The sequence below is a fragment of the Furipterus horrens genome, unplaced genomic scaffold (assembly GCF_987537825.1).
Source record: "Furipterus horrens unplaced genomic scaffold, mFurHor1.1.pri manual_scaffold_3, whole genome shotgun sequence".
In the NCBI taxonomy this organism is placed as follows: Eukaryota; Metazoa; Chordata; class Mammalia; order Chiroptera; family Furipteridae; genus Furipterus; species Furipterus horrens.
Window position 1 is genome coordinate 12,948,669 of NW_028327173.1, and position 22,524 is coordinate 12,971,192.

The 22,524-nt window shown below is 52.5% G+C and overlaps 1 protein-coding gene across 4 annotated transcripts in view; it reads right to left on the reverse strand.

Moving 5' to 3' along the window:
• ECE1 (endothelin converting enzyme 1) overlaps window positions 1-22,524 on the reverse strand; it is a 93,336-nt gene that overhangs the window by 21,967 nt on the left and 48,845 nt on the right. For 3 of the 4 annotated variants that reach the window (XM_090268737.1, XM_090268738.1, XM_090268736.1), the window contains 5 exons: window positions 17,703-17,844; window positions 12,226-12,438; window positions 3,055-3,176; window positions 1,738-1,884; window positions 674-739 (listed from right to left, as the gene is read on the reverse strand). In XM_090268737.1, coding sequence (XP_090124863.1) covers window positions 674-739; window positions 1,738-1,884; window positions 3,055-3,176; window positions 12,226-12,438; window positions 17,703-17,844 — 690 coding nt within the window. The remainder of the gene's footprint in view (window positions 1-673; window positions 740-1,737; window positions 1,885-3,054; window positions 3,177-12,225; window positions 12,439-17,702; window positions 17,845-22,524) is intronic. The other variant, XM_090268739.1, reaches the window with a different exon arrangement.

Below are 22,524 nucleotides of genomic sequence, written 5' to 3' on the forward strand. Positions count from 1 at the left end.
TAATTGGTGGTTAGTTTATTAACCTCTGTCTCCCCTACTAGGCCCTAAGCCCCATGGGGCAGGGACCAGGCTGCCTTGTTCACCGTTATCTCCCCAGCATCAGGCACTTAGCAGGCACCTGCTGATTACAAGTGGGTGACGATGAATGGACAGATGACGAACCTCAGGTGAGGTCTCCCGGGAACATCAGGGGATGCAGTGAGGAGATGGAAAGGCGTGGGTTTTAGAGTTAGCAGATCTGGACATGAATCTCAGTCTCGCCATTTACCTGCTAAGTGACCTTGAACAAGTCACTTATCACCTCTGAGCCTTATTCCCTCCTCTGTAATAGGCAAGGTAAAAATAATACCCATGCAACAGATGAGGCGAGTGAAGTTCACAGGAGACGTTTAGTATTTGCAGGGTGACTAGAGGTGACATGTACAAAAGGCCCAGCACCCACAAATGGCAACGGCTGTCTCACTGCATCTCTCTAGAATGGGGACAAATGACATCTGGGCCCTGCCAGGGACTGTGTGTCACTTATCAGGTAAGTGACACCTCAGTGTTCCTCTAGCTTCAAAGACCTACGCAGGTGAGGACACTCAGGGGACACGAGAAGGGGGCAAAAACCAACCATGGAGAGCAGTGGACCGGAGGGGGGTGGCCACTCTCTTTGAAGAAGCCCACTCACCTTCTCGTTTTCGGTTTTGTTCAGGTAATAATCCCTGGAGGGCAAACCCAGGCCAGACTGGTCCACCTGGCGAGAAAGGCAGGAGTGAGAGGGAATCTCCCATTGCACACGCATGCTGCACGGCCTCCACCACCCTGGGATCCCAGCAGGGGCACGAGCTGGTAGCTGAGGCCCCCCTGCGACGTTCTCATACATGTGGGGCTGTATTCCTGCCCACACGTGCGGTCAACCGCAGGGCCCCTGGGCCCCTCTGAAGGGCTAGACAGGGCCACCATCCTCTCTCAAGACCCCCGAGGCCCAGCAGAGAACCTCTATTCATAAGACACTTTCCAGAAAGGTGCAGTGGTTAAGAGCCTCTCACAAGCTGTGTAACCTTGGCTCAGTTACTGAACCTGACCAATCCTCAGGTTCTTCCCCTGGAAAATAGGGAGAAAATACCTGACCCTTGGTGCTGGAAAAGGGATTCAAGGAGAGAGTGCTTGATGAACACGGGGCAGGTAAGGGGGATCAGTTCCCGATAGGTCCTATCAGGGCCTTACGGCCAAATTCTGCCACACTTAGAGTAGGTATTATTATAGTTCATTTGATTGATAAGAAAATTGCAGCTCAGAGAGGTTGAGGCACTTGCCCAAGGTCACACAGTGAGTGTGAGTGGCAGAGAGGGGTGGAAACTCAGCCTTCACATCCCCAGCCTGGGAAAGGCTCTGGCAGGTAGAGATAGTCTCAAAGCCATTCCAAGCACAGCTACAAAGACTGGAGGTTGGGGTGGGGGGACCAAAACTTGGCTCCAGCTGTGCATAGGAGTTGACCTCTCTCCTGGAGCCCACAGTGACCAATCAGAACCCTAAAGACTTACTGATGCTGCAGCAACCCCACCTATCCCAGCAGGCAGTTTGCCCTTTCAAATCTTCTTGCCTGTTAAGATCTCCCCAGGCTCAGAGAGCAACAGCCTGTCTGCTGGCCAGGGCAAGTCCCCTCCTCACCTGCCCCAAATCAGCGCTTGCTAAAGGCAGAACAGGTCATGAGGTCCTGACCCTTCTTCCTGGGATTCCAGGTCGGCTCACCTGGATCACATTGCTGTTGGAGTTCTTGGAATCAGCGCTGACATAAACAGAGAAGAAGGGGGAGGTGCGGTAGTGGGAGGTGACCGCCTGAAGGATGTCCTGGAAATTGTCCTTGTCCCAGGGCCCTGTGATGTTCCAGCCTCCGAGCTGTGTGGAGGGAGAGAAGACAAGGAGGTCATGAGGTGGCAGGGAGACAGGGAGCATAAGCTGCTTCTGTGGCTGACATGCCTGCGACCCTGGAGGGGCCATCTGACCTCACTGAGCCTCTAGAGCAAATGAAAGGGATAGTCTTCCTTAAGAGTTTCTGACCCGCGAGCCAGAGATGCTGGACGGAGCAAAGATGTATCCTAGGCAACTGAGCCATGAATCCATATGGCAGCTGCTCCCTGAGAGGCTGGGGACGGGAATGGGAAAAAGACTTTTCTGGTTCACTATATTTTTGTATACTAAGTCACGTGGATGTTATTGCTATTGAAGCACAAATTCAATTGTGCCTAAAGCTCTATATTTTTTAAAAGGCAGATAATCTATGGTCTACTTTAGTTTTTCTGAGAGCTGGGTTTTTAAGAATCTCCTTGGTGTTCCCTGGTTGGGCACAAGCTGGCACATGGGGGCCTGTGCCAGAGGGAAGGGACTGTACAGTTCCCGGTGCCCACAGCTCCCCACCCTGCCGAAATCCCCCTGCCAGCCAAACTAGGGGGTGGGGCCTGGAGGGAGCACAGGGCAGCTAGAAAACATCCACAGCCACCCTATGTGTATGCCAGGCAGCCTGGCCAGCCCTGGGCGGCCCCCTGGGAGTCCATCCAAGGCGCCCAGGAAGAAAGACTCTTTCTCCTGCTCAGGAGGACAGGGAGGCCCCGGGTCCGTGGGAGGGCTCTGCTTCTGGTCCAAGCCTTTCTGTTGGCCTTCTGGAACACACCCCTTCTCACACACAAACACTCCCTGAGGACAAGGAAGCAGCAAGATAAACATCTTCTCTGTAGATACAGCCCCTGTCGCGCACACAGATGCACAGAGACCCACATGTGTGTAACAGGCGTCCACCCATAACAGATGCTGACACACGGCCCCATAAATACAGGACATCCCACCCACAGAGAGATGAGCACGCGTGCGCACACACGCTCACACACGTGCGCGCACACACGCACACACACACACACACACACACACACTCACACTCACACTGCCCGGGCCCACGTCAGCAGACAGGCTTTACTACCATCCAGCTGGGCGACGTGGCCGGCCCCGGCGGGAGCTCAGAGCTGGGACGGAAGCCAGAGGGGCAGGCCGGTGGCGCGGGCCGGAGGAGCTCACCGTCTCGATCAGCTCCATCAGCGGCTTGGCCTTGAGCGCCTCGATCCTGGTCTCGTTCATACACGCACGGTAGTATACCTGGGCCTTCTTTTCGGCTTCACTCACACTGGCAGTGGAGTTTTCTGGAATGACAAGGGATGGCAGTTTGCGACATGCCCCCATGTGCCCACGGGAGGCCCAGGGTGGTCCTTTCAGGGCCTCGGTTGTCAGGCGTTGACAGAGCCTTTGCCTGTCAGGACAGCGGCGGGGAACTCAGAGCAGGTACGTGACCGCCCCTGGGCAAAGCCTGGTAAACTGCAGGTGCGCCCTGCTCTGAGCTGAGGGCAATGACAGGAGTATATACCGTGTTTCTCCCTCTCTGGTGGTTGGGTTTGCAGGGCTTGCAGGTGTGTCCCTGGGTTGGCAGCATGGGCCGCCCAGCAAGAGGACAGTCTGCTTTCCCTGCCGGCCAACACAGGGCCCAAACACCCCTCCTGGTGCCAGGACAAAGGCCTGTCTTGATTTTCAGATTCCAGATGGCCTTTCTTGTGATAGAGAGTAGAGCTGCGTGGAAGCCTTAAAGGCCTCATTCATTATAAATTTACTTTCAGCTTCTTCCTCAGAGGAGTCGGGCATTTTCATCAGACTTACGGCTGACTCAGGGGCCTCCTGCCATTTCCTTTCCCAAGCCTGCCAGCAGCATCTCAGTCCCTTACATGGGGACACCTGGGAGACTGTCCCTTTCTCCCTGTCCGTAGGGCCCTGGTCCAGATGCCACCTGTAAAGGTCATGTTCCTGTATGTGGGAAAGCACAGGGCAGGCAGGGTCCTACCTGCTGCACTCAGTGAAGGCGAGACCACTCCCTGCTGCTCAGGTCACGAAGGACCTACTATGTGCCTGGGCTCCCGTGCCTGAGTTTTGTCTTAGAGCTCCACTCCACACCCACTAGGGTTCCTGGTCCTCTCAGTTCCCTCTGTCCAGCCTGCTCCTTCCCTGGGGAACTCCTCACTGCTCTGGTCACTTTTCCTCATTTCGTGTTTGTGCTTCCTGGGCCCTGAAACTCCTCCCTTTGCTTCCTTAAAGACCACCCCCCACAAACCCTACCTCCTCCAGGAAGACTCTTCTGGCAGAACGTTACCCATTCATCTACTGAACAGACACTAGATGCTTACTCTGTGCAAGCTTTGGGGGTGCAAAGGACAACATCTCTGTCCTCACAGGGTTTCCTTTTCAGCATGAAGACACAGTAAACACATCAAAAAAAAAAAAAAAAGCCACTCTGGTTCTTCTGCACAGGACACTGTCCAACCTTTACCTTCAAGGCCTCTCTTAGGGACCATCTTTCCTAAGAGGTTCATTCATCAACGCTCTCAACACTGTGCGCCTCCTGGGTGCCGGGCATGGGCTTGGTGCCAGGCTTTACAGAATGAATAAAACCCACTCCCTACCCCCAAGGGGCTCAAGGCTGAACAGCGAACACCTACGTGCCAAGAAATGACTATAAGACACCAAAGTGCCTTGATTAATGCAAATCATTTTGGAACCCAGGAAAAAGCCACACCCTTGGGTGGGGTGGGGCTGGGGGACCCCCCAGAGAATATCCTGTTTCACCAGGTAGAAATGAGGGGAAAAAGGCACTGGGTTTGGGGAAAGTTAGAGAGTGTGAGGAAAAGCAAGGAAGCATAAAAGAACACTGGGTTTGGAGGAGAAAATCCATTTGGCGTGGACCGTTGATACAGAAGGTATAGGCCACTTCCTGTCTAGTCTAATCAGCGTTTCCAGCCCTTGTCCTGAGAGCTTCCTGCCCCTGGTTCTTACCCTAAAGGGCATGGCTGTTTTCACTGTTGGACAGCATCAGCCCTGCCTTGCTCAAGTTGGGGTGACAGTTCTGAAGGGGGTGGGGTACTCTGAAGGGCAACGTGGTGACAGAGGTTCAGGGACTGCAGTTTTGAGGAGCTGGAGACCACAGGCTGCCCCTGCCGAGCCCTGGCAACACCTGCATGTCCCCCGTGCCCCACTGGAGCAGAAGAGCCTCCTGGAGGGGAGGGCAGGGACCTCCCTGCTCCTCAGACTCAGAAAGCAGCCCATCAGGAAAAGCAATGGCGTGTTCCCCTCCCCCTCCCAGGGGCTGCGTTTCTATGACAACACCTCCCAGCAGCTAGGCTCCTAGAAGGGAAAGCTCCAATCCTCACTGTTTGCCAGAGCCCCGAAGCAGTGAAGCGTCTGACTGGCTGGCCACATCTGGCTCTGGTCGTGACCCTGAAATGCCAGGGCCTGCGGTGGGGGAGGTACACTGTGGGCGCCCTGGCCCATGAGAGGCTCTGGCACCTCCCTCCCCCAGGGCCTCAAGGCCACCAAGATAAGAGGCCCAAAGAAAGGCTCCGGGAACAGGCGGTCTGTGCTCATTACAGCAAGTTCCAGGTGGACCCCCTTCCCCAACACCTGTCCACAACCCCGAATGATGCCTGAATGATCACTGGCAGGAACGGGAAAGCATCCAGCCTCACCCTCTCCTTCTCTGAGAGGCTGCTCCAGACGAGCTCAATCTCCCTCCCTCCGAGCTCCACACCCTGGGTGCCACGTCCACACATCTCCCCACAAATGTTATCAAGTCCTGTGGTCTGGTGGCTCTGGGATGAGTGTGGCGGTGCCGTGAGCAACATGGACACCAGTCTGCCTGCATAAGAGCCACCCCACGAGGGTCTCCAAGGCCTCGGATTACACAGCGGGGCCAATGCGATGAGAACGCATCAGAGGCCTCCAGGGAGGCTGCTGGGGAGGCCGGGATCCCTGCCTGAGCGCTCAGGGTGAGCTCAGGGTGGAGCGGACGTGGAGGCTGTGCCTGGGCGGCCTCACCCACTAGTCCGGGTGCTGGGTGGGCCCACGGCAGCCCTCAGCAGTGTTGGCTGACAGCAGGGCCCAGTGTGCCTCCTAAGGAAGGACACCGCATCTGGGGGCCGCGCGGGTGACGAGGCTGGTGCCAGCTGCACACCTGCACGGGGAGGCAATGAGGCGGGTGGGGGCAGGAAGGGACAGGAGCGAGGTCCCACCAGGAGTTAGTGTTCCTACCACTTGCATTCGCAGGCTGACGCTGGCCAGGGCAGGAGCCCCAGAGAAGGGAAGGCCCCTCCACTGCTCCCTACACCTCCCTCCGGCTCATGGAGCCCACCAACGGCAGCCCTTTCTCCCACCTCCTCACAGGGCATCTACCACCTGGCAGGCCCCGCGGGACAAGAGCTGAAGCGAGGTGGCCAGCTGGGAGGCTTCTGTAACAGACCGTGTGAGCGGTGAGGGGGCCTGGGACGCGTGGCAGCAGAGAAGGGGCGAGAAACCGTAGGCGCAGGAGAGAAAGGAGTCGAGTTTCCTTGTCCTGAGAGAGGCTGCTGCTGAGCTGTGACGGCTGCGAGTGGGGGCAGGGCTGGCAGTGGAATAAGCTGTTCGGGTTTAGACAGTTTAAGTCGGAGGAATCTACCAGGCAGCCAAGGGGACCCCTGGGTGGGAGTTTATAGAGCTGTGTCTTGAGCTACTTGGGATCTGAATAGACACTGTTGTATACAAATTCCTTAAAATTGCCTACGAGGCCCCAGATCACTCATTCTCAACAGGAGCAATGTTGCCCCCAAGGGGGAGAGAATTTGTTGTTGGGGGACAGAAGCAACTTACTCTTTCTGTGTGTACATACAGTACACAGTAGCTATACAGTATATTTTGATATTAAAATTTTAGGAGGGGGCAATAGTAATAAAAAAAAGGTTGAGAAACTCTGTCCAGACGACCTGGTCCCGGCCACCTGCCCCCTGCCCCCTGCCCCTCCCCCTTTCACTCCCACACTCCCACCTCTGGGCCACTGTGCTCCGTGTTCCTTCTGCCTGCTACACTCGTCCCCTCACACCCACGCGGTCTGTTCTCTCACTAAATTCAAGTTTCTGCTCAAACGTCCCCTCCTCAGAAAGCCCATCCCTTCTTGGCCTCCTCCTCCTCCTCTCTCAGGCCCTGCCTGCATCCTCCTTGATTTTTTTCAAAGCCCAAACGCTTCACAACCAAATTATTTATTTATTCATTTATTTGTTTATTGTCTGTCTGCCTTGCTGGAATGTAATTTCACAGGAAAAAACTCTTGTTCCTTATGCAATGCCCAGCCTGGGACATAGCTAATGTAAAATATATGACAGCTGAATGAATGAATGAATGAATGAATGGAGTGTTCTGGGAGCACCCCAGAGAAAGGTTATCAATCATTTCAGCCTGAGGAAGGAGGCTTGGATTCAAAGTGAAATCAGCCACAGGCAGTTTTCGCTTCAGGAAAAGCTTAGTTTCCTTTAAGACACCCTTGCCTGGGTTTGCTTCCCAGAAGAAGGAATCAACGGGGCACCTCCCAGGACTGAGTCGGGGCCATGTTCTAGACATGGTGGCATTGCCAGGGCCCCAGTGGTATAGAAAGAATGGGGCAGCCCAGGGCCAGGCAATTGGGCTCACAACTGCCTGGGTACTTCCTTCTAGGGACCCCTGAGTTCCAGGAACTTCCTCAGTCACTTCCCTAAAGGACCAGAGAGGAAAGACAGCACACCATTTAATTGGCCCGCTTCTTCCTCCGTGAGTTTATATTGGAACAGCCCCTCCCAACAAATGCCTAGGAAGCCAGGTGGCTGCAGAAACAGGGGTTCCTGGGAATTCTGGCCAGGAGGATGGGGGCTCCAACTCCACACCAGGGCAGGACCAGTGTTTGTCTTAGATAAAACCACAGACTCAGTTCAGACAGTCCCAGCCCTCAGGAGCCCCATCCTGTGAGGGGATGTGGGGGAGCTGATAACGGAGGCTCCTTTTGCTGCAGCAGAATCAAAAGAATAATAATACCATCACCATTTCCTGGTGCCTACTTGAGGCCAGGCCCGTGCTGAGCTCTTTATCAACACACCGACACGCTGAGGTTCATATTATCACTTCATTTCAAGAAACTTGCCCAGGGAAGCAGAGCTTAGGTGCAGCACGTGGGAATTTGAACCTGAGCGTTCTGCAGCCCCTCTGAGAAACCGAAGGGCTTCCTCTGTGTGTGGGCGTGGCTGTGTGCATGCATCTCGTAACAATTTCCACCAGTGAGTGTTAGTATCATGCCCAATTTACAGGCATGAGATTGGGTAACTTGTCTAAGGTCACACAACTGAGTGGCTGAGGCTGCTGGGAACAGCCCAAGCTCCCCCTGCTTTCCCTTCCTTGCCTGCAGAAGAAGCCCTGAAGCAACCCAGCCGCTTCTGAGGAGCCCTGGACACCCATTCCCATCCTCGGATCAGCTCATTAATCAGTCTGATTAACCATTCCCCAAAGATGAGAGAGGAGCCCCCCGCTGCAGACACAATCCTGAAGAGAAAGCATTGCCTTGCACAGGAAGATGAAATATTAAGACAGGAAATATTGGAAAAACAAGTCAAAATCAAAATGCAAGACATGTCACAAATTGCCAAGTCACAGACATGGACAAATTTAATGCCACTGGAATGACTCTGTATGTTTCTCAGGGAGATTGGTGTCAAGGGTAGAAGAAAGGGAGGCCACTTCTCCTTTTTCTTTATGGAATCTCTATTGCTCAAATTGTTACAACAAGCAGGCATTAATTTTTTGGCGTGTATTAATCTTACAATACAAGATAAAGTAAATATGACAGGTACACAAAATGTAATTGTAACTCAAGCCTGGAGAGGCCCCTTGGTAGCATAAAGGAGCAAACAAATTAGAGAAAAATCTTGCAGAGACTGAAAAAGGGTGGGGTGACTACTCTGGACCGCAGAACAGTCTGTGCTCAAACCACAAGCTGGAAAGCCTAGGGCTAGGCCCAGCCTAAGAGGTGATCCTTCCCCTGATAAAGTCAGGCCATACTCCTGTCTCCTATGAGGACAGCTCAAGCTGGCAGCTTGGGTAGGTGGCAGTGTCTCTTGGATGAGGCATCTGTATCTCATGCAGATAAGGTCACTGCCCTCCAGCCAGTAGGCTACAAGGACCTGCCACAGTGGCTCTTGGCCTGGTTCAGCCCACCTGCTACAGATTTGCCTGGATTTCCCCTGAGTGGGTTAGGGTGAGTTCACTGTTCAGAGAAAGGAGAGGTCTGCCCAAGGTCATAGGCAAGCTGATCATAAGAGCTGCTTTGCATAGCCAGCTGACACAGTCCTTCCAGTACACTGAATAATGTCCCCTCTCCTCCTTCCACCTAGGGAGGCTCACCCCATGCCAGCTTGCACAGCCTGGGCACCCCCCACCTGTTCTAATCCCTATCCGCTTCAGTTCCCGGCTGGCTGACCCCTTTGTCTTCGGGCCGAAAGCATCTTGGCCTTAAGCCCAAGAATGCACTGGCCCACGGTCCAGAAGTTTTCTATCACCTGCTCACCTGCCTCCTGCCTTTTCAGGGGTTTCCAGCTATCAAGGCCCACAGGTGAGAGGCCATTTCCAGACTAGTTCCCAGGAACGAACCTGGAGGAAGGCAAAACCAGGATATATCTTCTGGGGAAGGACTTGGTCGGTAGGCCATGGGGGTGGCCCCAACTACTGTGTGTATCAGGCCTGGGCCAGGTCTTACCCAGCCTGGAGAGTCTGGTCCATTTGTCTGAGGCCACACAGGTGATGTGCTAGCGTGCCAGGGCTGCCTCACTTCAAAACCCTGCAGTGCGGCCTCCTGATGCCACCAGACCCTGGCCTTGGCCCTGGGACAGGGGCTTGGACACATGGTTCTAGCTATTCTGTGCCCAGCTCAGGGTTGCTCCCCACCCACATCTTAACTTTCAGGGACAGAGTGGATGTAAGGCCAAGGCCTGAGACTGGAGGCCATGCCGCATAGGCCCTGCCGCTTAGGGGGTGGACTCGGCCATGGCACAGACCCAAGATCCTCCTGACAGGAACCAGGCCAGAACCATCAGGATCAGGATCAGAACCCATAGGCACCACACACAAGGGCCAGTTCTGGGCCTTAACTGGGAAGTTAAAGGGCCTGCTATCAACCTTTCTTTCGCCTCTCTGGGCTAACTGCTCCTCAGGGCTGGAACCCCTCTCCGTTCTGACTGGCAGTGTATCCTTGGCAAAGATACCTAACTTCTATGAGACTCAATTTCTTCATCTATAAGATGGGAACCACAGTGCCTAAGCCCCAGGATCGCTGTGAGGACAAAGGAGGTGCTGGGTATAAAGAGCCTCGGACCATGCCCAGCACATAACAGACACCGAACAAATGTCAGTCTCTTTCTCTCTGTCCTTGGACCCTCACTGCTCCAAGCTTCCTGCAGGCTTTCTCCAAGTAGCCGTCCCTTGTACTTGGAGAAGGTGGTGTGGACAGGGGAAAGGACACATGACCAGAATTCAGGCAAGTCCTAGCTCTGCCACCTGCTAACCTACCTCGAGGACCTGTTTCCTCCTCTATCAAGCACTTCCTAGCTTCTACCCTACAGGATCAAATGGGATGATATCTACCAAAAACGAAAAACAAAAAACAAAGCCTCTGTGAACTATACAGTCCTGTGTAAAAGTCAAGGGTGCATAACAGTAACACCAACATAAATAGAGCCACCACACTATGCTAGGCCAATTTAAACAAAGCAATTTACATGTATTTTCCCGTTTAATTTTCATGACCTAAAGGAGGCATAGTTCCCATTGTACTGATGACAGAAGAAGCCCAGAGAGGTTATGCAATTGACCCAAGATCACACAGTAAGTGGAAGAACCAGAATTTGAACCCAGAGGCACTAGCCCATCTTTTTATCTTACCTGGACTATTCCCTCTTTGGTTGGTAATGCCTGCCCAGCTCCCGGCTGCATCTTTAGGTGCTGGGGAAGGGTCATCCCTGAGTTCTAGTCTGGCTACCACAGTCAAATTTGCCTTTTAAGCCTCTAGTTCTGATGTGAAAGTCTATGTCACCTTTCAAAGGAACTTGGGAAGCATAAAGCAGGTGGAGGCTTTGCTGTCCCTGACATACAGAGGGGCAAACACCTCCATCCACTACCCTGTTCTCATCCTCAGGAAGACAAGCAGGAGGCTGTGCTAGCAGGGGGCTGTCAGTGGGTCCTGCCCAGGAGTTGCTGGGAGCCAAGAAGAAATGGTGGGTGGGTTTCACCCAGCAGAAGCGTTGCTTCCTGGGGAAAGGAAAAGACTCCTTTCATCTAAAAGACATAGTTGCCTGAAGTTCGTAACTATCAAATTAGAATCTTTTCCTTTCTTTTAGAAAACTGTCCTACAGGAAGGTTCCTGTCCCTTTGCAAGAATTTGTCCCCTAAAAGGCATTTTCTTTTATTTTACCTACTTTTGAGTATCTTGAGGGTTTAAAAAAAATTTATTTTTTAATTTAGTAAGTATTTGTCATATCTAAGTTCTCTCACTGATAGATTAATTGACTGGCTTTTCATGATCTAACCTCTCCCACCATTGAGGGTCCCAGGATGGGGCCAGCAAGAGAGAGAGGTGGCAAAGATCTCGGCTGCTTAGGGGTCAAGTCAGGACTTCTCCACATGACAGCATGGACTGTCGTGATTTCACGTGGACGAGGACCCCAATGGGCAGATATTAATTCAATAAACATTATCTAGGGATACAGCTGCAAACAAGACAGACATGGGATGCTAATCTAAGCATAAAACCACGAACACCAAGGTAACTAAAGGTGCCGAAGGCCTCCCAAGGGTAAAAGAGAAGAACTTTGGTTAGAAGCTTATCATGCAAGCCCAGTAATCAGGAGGTCAAGGAAGATTGCTGCCTATGGCTAGCAACTCTCAGATAAGCAGTCCTTACAACTTTTATCTGCTCACAATGGTAAAATCTGATCTTGTGTGCTCAGCCTCGATTCCTTGGCTCACAACTTGCAAAAATCACAGTCCACACTAGTCAACAGCTAAGTCGCAGCTTGAAGCCACAAAAGCAAGGACCACAACTGACAGTGTTTGTGCATCTATTATGCACTCCCTAGCTCTCCGAATACTCCAGTTTGGGTATTAGTAGCCCTGTTTTACAGATGAAGAAACTGAGGCTCAGAGAGAAGTAACTTACTCAGGATCACACAAGTGACGGGACAGGCATTCTAACCCGGTGTCGCCGACTCCAAAGCCTGTGGTCTTCCCATTTGGCCAAGCTCCTCCTTTGACTGGCCTGGCCGGGGAGGCCCTGTCGACCGCTCTCCTCTGCAACCCATTCATTGGGCCCCCTTGCCTGGTGCTACTTACCAAGGAGGTGTTTGATGATGGCTTGGTTGTGTTCCCAGAGATTGCTGAACGTCCCCCAGCGCGAGTGGCCATCAGGGACGGGGTTGGCTTTGATCCAGCCCCCACAGGCGTAGGTGAAGAAGTCCTGGCAGGGGTCCACCGTAGGGTCCATGGAACTCAGGATGGAGCTGGTCACTGAGACACAGGCCTGGCTGAGGCACACCGAGGGGGTTCCTGGCAGGGGAAAAGGACAAGAGTCTAGTGAAGGGCAGGGCAGGGCAGGGAGGAAGCTGCAGGACTCCAGCACGGGTGGCCTGGGGACCTGGGGTACCATGCCCCACCCTGGCGATGACCGAACAGATCTGAAGCTGGATGGCCACAAGACGCCTCCAGAGAAATGACCTCAGTCGATTTACTGTCTTATAAATCTTCTGTTTAGATGCCTAAAATCTTTCTATGGCTTAAAAGTACCTGGAAACAAGGTGTTTCTCTTAATTAGTCCTTCCCTCTACACCTATTCATTGACTTTTTACTATTCCCTGGTGCTCAACAGATTCATTCACTCATTCATGCATTTATTTGTTCACCAGGTTCTTTACTGAGCGCAGTGTGTGTGTGGCGAGAGGTATAAAAGGTGAACCCTTTCTTTCAAGAGCTAATCATTCAGTTGGGTTATACGCACCTTATAAAGTAAAAGTCAAAAGACAACAGCAGGAGAAACTTCTATCCCTCATTCTACAAACAAACTGAATATGTTTAGCATGTGCCAAATGGCTGCACATGTTACAGCTTAGGAAGAAGAGAGACTTTTAGGAATGGAAGGAAAGTATGAAAAAACATCCCCACTGAACACAAGGCAGGAGAGCGAGCTCATCGAATCCTCAAAAAACCCGAAAATGACATAACCCTAAGAGATCATTTTGCTTACGGCCATTTTTATACAGAGGAAGCTGAAGCAACAGAGAAGCGAAGCCCCCTGCTCAGCGGCCAACGGGATCGGAACCCCACCGTCTGTCAGCTCTGTCTGCTCTGGGCCTGGAAGGGAGCTCTCCTGGTGAGGACTGCCCCACACCCCCCAACACACACACACACACACACACACACACTGCCAGGAGGCAGGGCAGCCCCTCCTGTCGGGTGTGCACTAAGGAGGGACAGTACTTGGTGCAGGTGGGCAGTGGGCAGGGCTGCAAATCCTACAAGTGCCCCCAAAGCACAATGAGCAGAGAAATTAGCTTCCTCTGAGCTGATTCTCACAAATGTGGGCAGAGCTGTGAGGGCTGCCTGAAGGCAAGAGGTAAGAGGAGTGGATGGACCCCCGCCTCAAGGCTGTTGGGTGGGCTCTAGCAAAGGAACCAAACTGTGGGCAGCCTCAGCCGTGGCCCAGCTCCGGGTAGCAAGATGAACCTGACTCTGCAGGAGATCCAGGCCCGGGACTGAGACCAGGCCCAGCGGAATCGTCTGTTGACACAGCTGAGCCAACGACAAGAGGGACAGTTTACGGAACACAGCGCTGCACCAGGTACTGCACACACATTCCATTTGTGATCTCGCTGAGGCCTCAGTACAAGCCTCACGGCTAGGCATGTGCCCCATCTGAAGATAAGGAAACTGAGGCTCTGAGAGAGGGAGGGCGCAAGGTCAGCAGCTACATGGCAGAGCCGATTCTGGACCCAGCTCCATCCTGCTGCATCGGCTCCACAACCAGCGGGGGTTTTCCGCTTTCCCTCACTGCCTCTGCCCATTCCACGAGGGGCTGCTGAGTTCACCACCGCCCCGCTGCCCGGTACAGGCAGGAGTGAGGCAGGGCAGGCATTGTGAGCTTTCAGACGTGGGTTCAAATCCCAGCTTTCTCCTTCTGGCTCTGGGCCTCGCACAAGTGACCTCCTATCTCTGAACCTCGGTTTCACCATCTAGAAATAAGGAACAGCAGGACCAGTTTCATGGCAATGATGAAATGACCAGGCGCAGGGACTCAAGTCCCTCAGGTCTTAGGGTCCACGGCTGCCAGGCCAATCTTTAGAGAGCAGAAGGGAACGTACCGGCTGACTGTGCCAGTGCTCACCTCACTCAGAAATGGAATACCGCCGGGGCGGGGTGGCCTGCAGGCTATTAACATCTGATGACAAATGCCAAGTCCAGCAGGTTGAGCAAGGGCTCGGAGGAGCTGCGCCACAGCACAAAAATCAGGGTGACTTTATCTTGAGGTAATTACTTGTTTTGAGACGGCTCTACAACAATGAAAAATCACTGAACTATTAGGCATGAAAACAGAGGCAGGACATCAGATCATCTGAGCAGAGCTGCAGGCCCCACTCCCCACAAGGGGAAATGCCAGGACCTTTATGGGAGGTGGGGATGGGGAAGGAGAACTTCTGTGTAGTTTGAAAAGCCTATTCACTATTATGCTATAACTCCTTATTCGGAAAAGGAAAAGAATACCTATTGTTTTTGTACAACAAACTACAGGAAGTAAAACCCAACAAAAGCTTGGCTGCCGGAAATGCCCACAAGACAGAGCATAAGAGTGTGATCCTCAGAGAGGGAAAGTTATCAGAATGTGTGTGTGTGTGTGAGAGCATGAGAGAGTGTGAGATCAAGAATTAGTCTGAGTTCTTCACTAAGCACCTACTCTGCTAGGCACAGGGCAAGGTCCCTAGCTGGTACTTAAGCAATAATCTTTGATTATTTAACTATTTGATGGATTGTACTTCCTTTATCTACTATTCTTGGCCCAGCGGATGCTTAATGCATATTTGATTAATTGATTGTTTGCAGGCCCCCCTCATTTAATGTCAAGGTCAATACTCAGGCTCCATCTCCTTGGAGAAACCTTCCCTCACCCTCATCCCTCTCTGGGCTCCTTGGCCGCCTGGCACTAAGATTGAGTACAGACTAAGCTGTGTCTTGGCTGTCTCCCTGTCTACGACCCCCACTAGAGTGTAAGCTTGAGGGTAGGGCCAGCACTTGACTTGCTTTTATATTTCCTTTGCCCAGCATTGTAACTTGGTGCCTAATAGCTAACATGCGTCTGTTGAATGAACAAAAGAATGAATGAATGAGTGAATGAAAGAGCTTTGTCTAGCACTTGGTCACCACTTGTGGAGAAAGAAAATATTTCTTCCCTTTAGAACATGCATGGTCACTCAAGAAAGCAGGAGCAAGTCCCAGATCTAGGTCACAGACACTTGTCTGGACAGTACCTGGGCTTGACACTCACTAAGACATTTCAGGATATTTTCTGGAAAAGTTATTGCTTGTTTTGCTGCTGCTGTTTGTAAAGCACCTGCAAGTTTCTAGAAAGGAGGGTACAGCAGGAAGGTGAATAAATATGTGTTTAAGTGCCCAGACATAACTTAGAGGTGAGTCTTTCAGAATCCACAGAGAATTTGGTTTGTCTGGCCTTATGTTTGCTTAGATGTGGCCAGTGCCAGCACCTGCTGCTGGGTAATGCGGTTCCTGTCAATATCCGGGGTGGTCTCTGCTTTCCCAGGCCCAGGCAGCTGATGAAAACACAAGGGTTGGCTCAGGGGTCACCTTATCCTGGCCCCACTCCACCCAGAGTTCCTCTCACCCAGGTGCAGGCTGGGAAAACCTATGTCCCTGAGAAGCCTGGGACAGAGGCAGAAGCAGGATTCTTTCCTTTGGGCCCCTTCGTGGCCCAACCACTACTAGGAGCCTCCCCTTGGGGGGTCCCTTCTGGTTTCTGGTGGAGAAACATCTTGGGAACTCCTGGGGCAATCTCAGGGCGACACTGGCTGCTGGAGTCTCACCTTCTCCCCAGGCACAGGGCTGGGAGCTGGGAGGATGAGGCTGGACAGGGTCCACACTGCCCAGCAGGGTGTTCTTAACAGAAGCTGATTTAGGCAAGACCTTGCCTCGTAGGCAAGACGGTGACTACAGGACAAGAGTGACTGGTAGAGAAAGGCCGTTCCCAGCTTTGTCCTCCTCCTTGTCCCTTTGTCCATTCGATCACTTATTTATTCAATTTGCAAACTATCTGCACACCTATGGCATTCAGGCATTATGCTAATAAGTACCTATGGTTAAGAGCCTGGAAATCATTAATCAAATATGCACTAAGCACCTGCTGAGCCAGATTCGTTGGTAAAGGATCTACAAACCATGGAGGTACCTGACACAGGGTAAGCACTCATTAAATGTCTGTGAAATGAATGAATGAGTGAATGAATGAACAAACGAACAGATGCTTGATACAGGAAGAATGTAAGGATGACTCAGGTGAAGTCCTGCCCCATCTCCAGGTCTGCAAACTTTTCCCCATCCCAGCCTCGCATGGCTACCCAGGTGGGCCAGCAACTTCACAGTGGAGGTGGCTCAGTGAAGCCTGGGGTTGATGTTCCCAGATCCTGCACAGGTTCACATTCTCTTGGACAGAATGAGTAACCAGGTACTAGGTAACAGAGTCCGTGGGGTTGGACCCTCAGAGGCTGTTTAACCAGGTGGACAACCTGCCATCGGAAAGCTAGATGCTGGGCACAGGGGATGAGAGACCCTGAAATCGCTGGACTCCCCACTCTCTTTATTCCCTTGGATCCACCCTTTCCGGTTCCATAATGCCTACAGAACATTAGGTCTGCGTGAGGCACTCGGCTAGATACTCTCGGCCGACACAGAGAGCCAGCCTCGGGCCCCCAACAGCAGGATCGGAGAGGCCCGAGCACATCACTACACAAGGTAGGACAGAGAGATGCGATTACAGAGATACACAAAAGTGAGCTGCATCACAGAGGACAGCTCTTCTGAAAGACCTAGCACACACTGGGGTGCACCCTGGTTACAAAGCGGGGTGTAGCTGGGCTCCGGGGCCCAAAGGCCTGTGGCTGAATTCCAGCTTCCCAACCCCTCCCCAGTAACCTCGAGCAAGTCACTCAGTCTCACTGTCTCAGTTTCCTCATATGTAAAATGGGGCCAAAAGTAACCTCAGCTCATAGGGTTGCTGTAGGAGGAAATGAGATTACATTCGTAAAGGGGGGCGGTATTTGGTCCACGGAAAGCGTTAAATAAACGGAAGCCATTACGGCTGTTTTGTTGGAACCAAGGATGCCAGCCTGTATGTGTCACCAGCCCACACAACCCAACAACAATAGCACTCACAGCTAAGGTTAGAGGAGTCCTGTTGGCACCAGGTAAGTGCCATACATTATCTGTAATCCTTAGAGCCAACCCCAAACTGGGCATCATTTCTGCATCGAAAGTAGAGAGGACCGAGGCTCTGGAAGATTAGGCAACTTGTCCAAGCTCATACAGGTGATAAGCTGCTGGGCCAGGACTTCGGCTCATGTCCTTCTGACTCTACAACCTTCACAGCACCCATACCACCCACCTGCCAGGTCTCAGGCTACCTCAGCAACCCACGTCTGCCAGGCTAAGCTCTCTCTGTGGCCTTGGAGGCCCGTCCAACTTGAGCAGGGAAGCCCTCTCACACAAGTGGACAGAGCTGAGTCAAGCCCACAATGAAACTCAGAGGCACCTACTTGTCCGGTACTGGACGCCCAGCACTGCCACACAGGCCACCAGTCCTGCTGCCAGAAGTGCCACCAGCACCACCAGCCGCTTCTCCACCTGGGTCAGCGTGGCCCAGCACCTCTGCCCACTCCGGGGGCCATGGAAGTTCACCTGCAGGGAAGGAGGAAGGAGGGGTGGGGAGGATGTGAGCCCAGGGCCCCCCTTCCCCAGGAGGAGAGGGCTCTGCGGCAGGCCCAAGCCGCGGGGAGACATCAGGGCGGCCCCCCTGCCTCAGGGGTGGTCTGGTTCCCACAGACTGGATCCTAATCCAGGAAAGGAACCGCCACCCTGCTCAGCAGCTCAGATTTGCTCCTAAACTTCAGAGTCAAGTAGCTCAACCCAGCTGGGCTTGTATTTTTTTGCGTCACCCGATATGGGTAGAGGGAGAAAAAAAAACAGCTTTTCCCTGTTTTTCCAGTAAGGAGTTCAAAAAAAAAGAACAGGATGTTTGGACTGCAGGCATCCAGTGAGTGTCCAGCGGGGCTCTCCTCAAAGCCCTGCAGCAATAGGCTGGGAGGACGCACCACAAGGGCGCCACCACCGCAGCTCACACTTCCCAGAAGCGTGGATGTCAGTTCACTGAACGCCTACAACCCCACGAGGGCTATTAGCTCTCTTTTCACAAATGAGGACAAGATAGCTCAGAGAGGGAAGACCCTGCCTCTCGTCATGTAGCTGAATGGGCCGAGCTGGGAACTGATCCCCAAGTCTGTTGATTCCGGGGCTGCCAGTGGGTCTGAGATTTGAGTCTTGAGGAGATATCAGGGGAGATGCAACGGAGAAACAGCTCCACACAGGCAGGTCCTCAAAGGGAGGAAAAATGGCCCCAGCCCCCCAGTCTGGACAAACAGGAAGGGAGGCACAATGAGAGGAAGGGGGGGGGCGTGGCAGGTCCCTGGGGGCTGAGGAGGGATGTGCCAGCCAATAGCACTGGAAGCCCTCAGCCTGGGTCAGCTCGGCCCCCCTCTGTTCCAAGAGGTACTTCTTACGAAAACTGGGACCACAGGACAGGAGGGGCCTCCTGAAGGCGGGGCTATGTTCAGCAACATTATGGCTGTGCTGAGCACCAACTCAGGCCCATGTTGGACACACTTGAGTGGAAGACAGACTCCCTTGTTTTCAGGGGCTCACAGCCCAGCAGAGAGGTACATAAAGACACAGACTGAGGTGGGCAGGGGTTCAGTCAGGGAAGGCTTCCTGATGGAAGGGGACACCTGGGCTGGTGTCTTGAAAAATAAGTAGGTGCTGGCCAGGTGAATGGGGAAGGGAAGGGGTGGGGGAGGAAAAGGAGCTACCAGGGGCGATGAGGAGACCCAGACTCTGACCTGCAAGTGCCCCATCAACAGCTGAGGGGGTGGCTGTCCCTGGGAGCCAGATCACCAAAGAACCTCACACTGGCCCTTGGGGATCTAAGGCCGGTCACCTTGGGAAAGGAAGGGCACTAAGTGGCCTTGTGGTCATCATTGGGTATTTTCTGGCCAGGAAATAACAAGGAATTATTGAGCCAGAGAAAGGGGAACACAAGAAATTCTTGTGGAAAGAAAACTGGGTTCTAAAACCAAGAAAGGGAACTTAGGGCCTAGTCATATTTTCTGAGGAAATCCAAGAGGCTCAGAAACTGAAGCAGCTGTGTCAGGCGGGGGAGGGGTGCCACTTTCTAAAATCCCTTAAGGACATTTTTTTTTTTAATCGTGAGAAACAAAGATTCTGCCTGTGCTACTGTCATTAAGTTAACACTCTGGGCTGGGAGGGCCTGGTACAGAGACAGAGAGGCTGGGATGATGCTAACACATTCACAGCACTGAAAGGTTTTATAAAGTGCCTCTTCCAAGGTCTCAGTTTTCCTTGTATTCAGAGGGGTCCCAAAGGATATGAAGCAGGTGCTGACACTTATTCTGTCTTCCTGCTGTCCTGGCCCTGGACTTGTGTTATGTTCTGCCTCTCTAGGCCTCTCCATGTCTCCTGATCATGGCTTAGCTCTGGGGAAGGCGGTGAGCGACAGAGGCAGGGAGCCCTCTGCCTAGTGCTGGCTTTCAGAAGCCCGGGAGCACAGCCTTCGGCTGGGGGTAGCCGGAAACCTCCATTTATGTGGACAGAGCAATACTGTGCTCTAGGTCGGGGATTAGAGGAGGTGCAAGAAGAGAAGAAATCAAAGGAAGGGAGACGATGAAAGGAACAGAGGGAAGGAGGAAAGAAAAAAAAGAGTAACAATGGCAGCTAATATCTGAGTGCTTTCTGCGCGCCTGGGTGGTGCTATTGTATCTTTACAACATCCCTAAGAGTCCAGTAATGGCATTAGGTGCAGAAGAAACACAGGAAGTGGCGGGGGCGGAGGAGAGAGGACAGTGAGCAAGGCCATCTCCCTCCAGAACCCGAAGCCTCAGCCCAACGACTGTGCTGTCCCCGAGGAGCGAAGTCCAGCAGAGCCTCACTGTTGGATGGCGAGCAAACAGATGGTGTTCTCTGTAAAATGTAATTAGAATTAAGTTGGAATTAAATTAGAAATTCATAGTTCCAGGCGGAAATGGCAAAGAGAATTTGAAAACAGGGTTTTTAATCTTTGTAACGGTCTCCGCCTGACTCTACTGCCCGGCTGAGAGTCTCTTGGTTTCTAGACAAGGCCCAAGTCCATCTCTGAGGGTAGAAGGATTCCAGAGGCCGCCCCCCTGTGCAGGGGAAGTCACCTGGTGGCCCTGTGCTGATCAAGAGACAGACTCTCCAGAGGAGGATGTCCAGTTGCCTGCTGTACTGGGCAGGGCTGGGGCTGTAATTCCGAGCTGCTGACGAGTCCCTTCTCCTCACGGAGCCCCCCACCGTCCTGCCCGGCCTCCTTCAGAGGATCCAGAAAGATAGGTCACAGCCAGGGAAGGATGCAAAGGGTTTCTTGCGTTCCTTTTGGAAACGAGGGCACGTTGATCACCAGGATTAATGGCAGGCAGCCCACTCCACCTGGGGTATGGGACCATCCGCCAAGGAGCAGCGCCCACGCTTCAAAGATGGGGCTGAGAATTACTGTAAACGTGCAGCTCACTGGTGGGCTTAATGTCCCATTTATTGTTGGGTGAGGTAAAGAATGAGACAGAAAGAAAAGGATGCCCTTGAAAGAGAGGTGGAGAGGGAGACAGAAGGAGACAGGGCCAGAGAAACAGAATGAGAGCCAGACACCGTGCAGCTGTGCAGCCGCAGCGTTCCCAGGGTTCCCACGGTGAGGGAACAAAGCCCCGATGAGGGATAAATATTCGGTTACAGAAGTGAGTGCTTGGCTCACCTAGGCTTACGGCAAGAACGAGTTCTGCAGGCAGGAAGGGCCACTGCTGCGTGGGGCCCAGGAGACACGCCAGCAGCAGAGGGACTGGGGAGGGGGCAAAGCCTGGTTTTCAGACAAAGCAGGGGGATGGGGGGTGGAAGGCAGTGGCTCAATGACCCTGAGGTTCTCCAGCGACCTGGGCTTCATGGGGCGGTAAACAGGCATTAGTCTGGCCAAGGGTTTGGCAGGGAGCCCACCCCCTGCAGCTCAAGAGCCTGGCCACCCCACAAGGGATAGAAGGGCAGCCAGGCTGCGTGCCTCAGAGCCAGCCCTTCAGAGCAGACAGACCATGACAGCTTGGTCCTGGGTGGCACTCTGCTTCTGGGAGAGTGTTAGGTTGGGGAAGTTCCCATATGGTGGTCTCTAGCTGAGGCGCCTGGGGCCAGTGCAGAGCAAAACTGTAAGTCCTCTGGTCCTCCTCATCTCTCTTTTCTGAGCCTATCTGCCCCCATGTTCGCATGCCTGACTCCGATCTCTGCTTAAAGGAGTTCCTTTAGGTACTTGCATCTTAACAGGAATCAAAGTCTAGTATTTGGAAGAAGCACTTTCCAGTTCTCGTTCCGAATGGCACCAGAGAAAGGGCACAAATCTGGGAAGTCAATGGTCACCCGCGACTTTATCAAGACCCCATGTGTGTCACTGGGCAGCCTCTGAGACTTAATCTATCTTTAAAATGAGGAAGCTGGATGAGATCCCAGGCCTGATGATCTCCGATACTAAGCACAACTCTAAGGCCAAGAGAGGCTCTAACAGGTGGATGGAGCTGAAAGGACCCCCTGGTAAGCAGAGAAATCTTCTCAAAGTATTGAGTGGGACTGTCCCTGAAATCACCCTGAAAGCCCTGTGCATAGTAGGAAAAGAGAGAGAGAGAGAGCACCCAACACTAAGAATTAAATATAAAATATAACTATAAAAAAAGCTTTTATTTTTCTTGACAAAATAGATTTGTAGAGGTAACTGGTTGAGTTTCTAGGGTTTTGGTAAACAGTCATGGCTGTCTGCTCCCCAGTTTAGGCTGCGGGGGTAACTTGAGCTTTTTCCTTTCAAGCCACTGAAATGGTGTGTGCTGGGGTGTAGGGCAGTCAGGCAACCAGTCTGAGCGGAGCAGGAGAGAAGTTATTATATTTAGGGCATCACTGAGCTATCACGCCTGGTGAATTTCGATGATGATCCTGATAACAATCAAATCCATTTTCTGTGCACTCGACAAAAGGCTTTCACTTACGTGGTTTCATTTCAATCTTGCAACAGCTCTGAGAGGTGGGTTAATAGTATTAGCACCATTTTGCACTAAAAAAAAAAGCTGAGTGAGTTGATTTCAGGTCTCAGGGCCCATGAGAGGCAAAGCTAGGGTTCTGAGTTAGAGTTCTCTGGCTTTAAATTCTGCACTCAGTCCACAGTGACTAATTTTGGTGGATTGCAATGAACTTGTGCCTAAAATACAAAGAAAAACCCTTTCAGGTGAGGTATAGGTAGAACTTGGC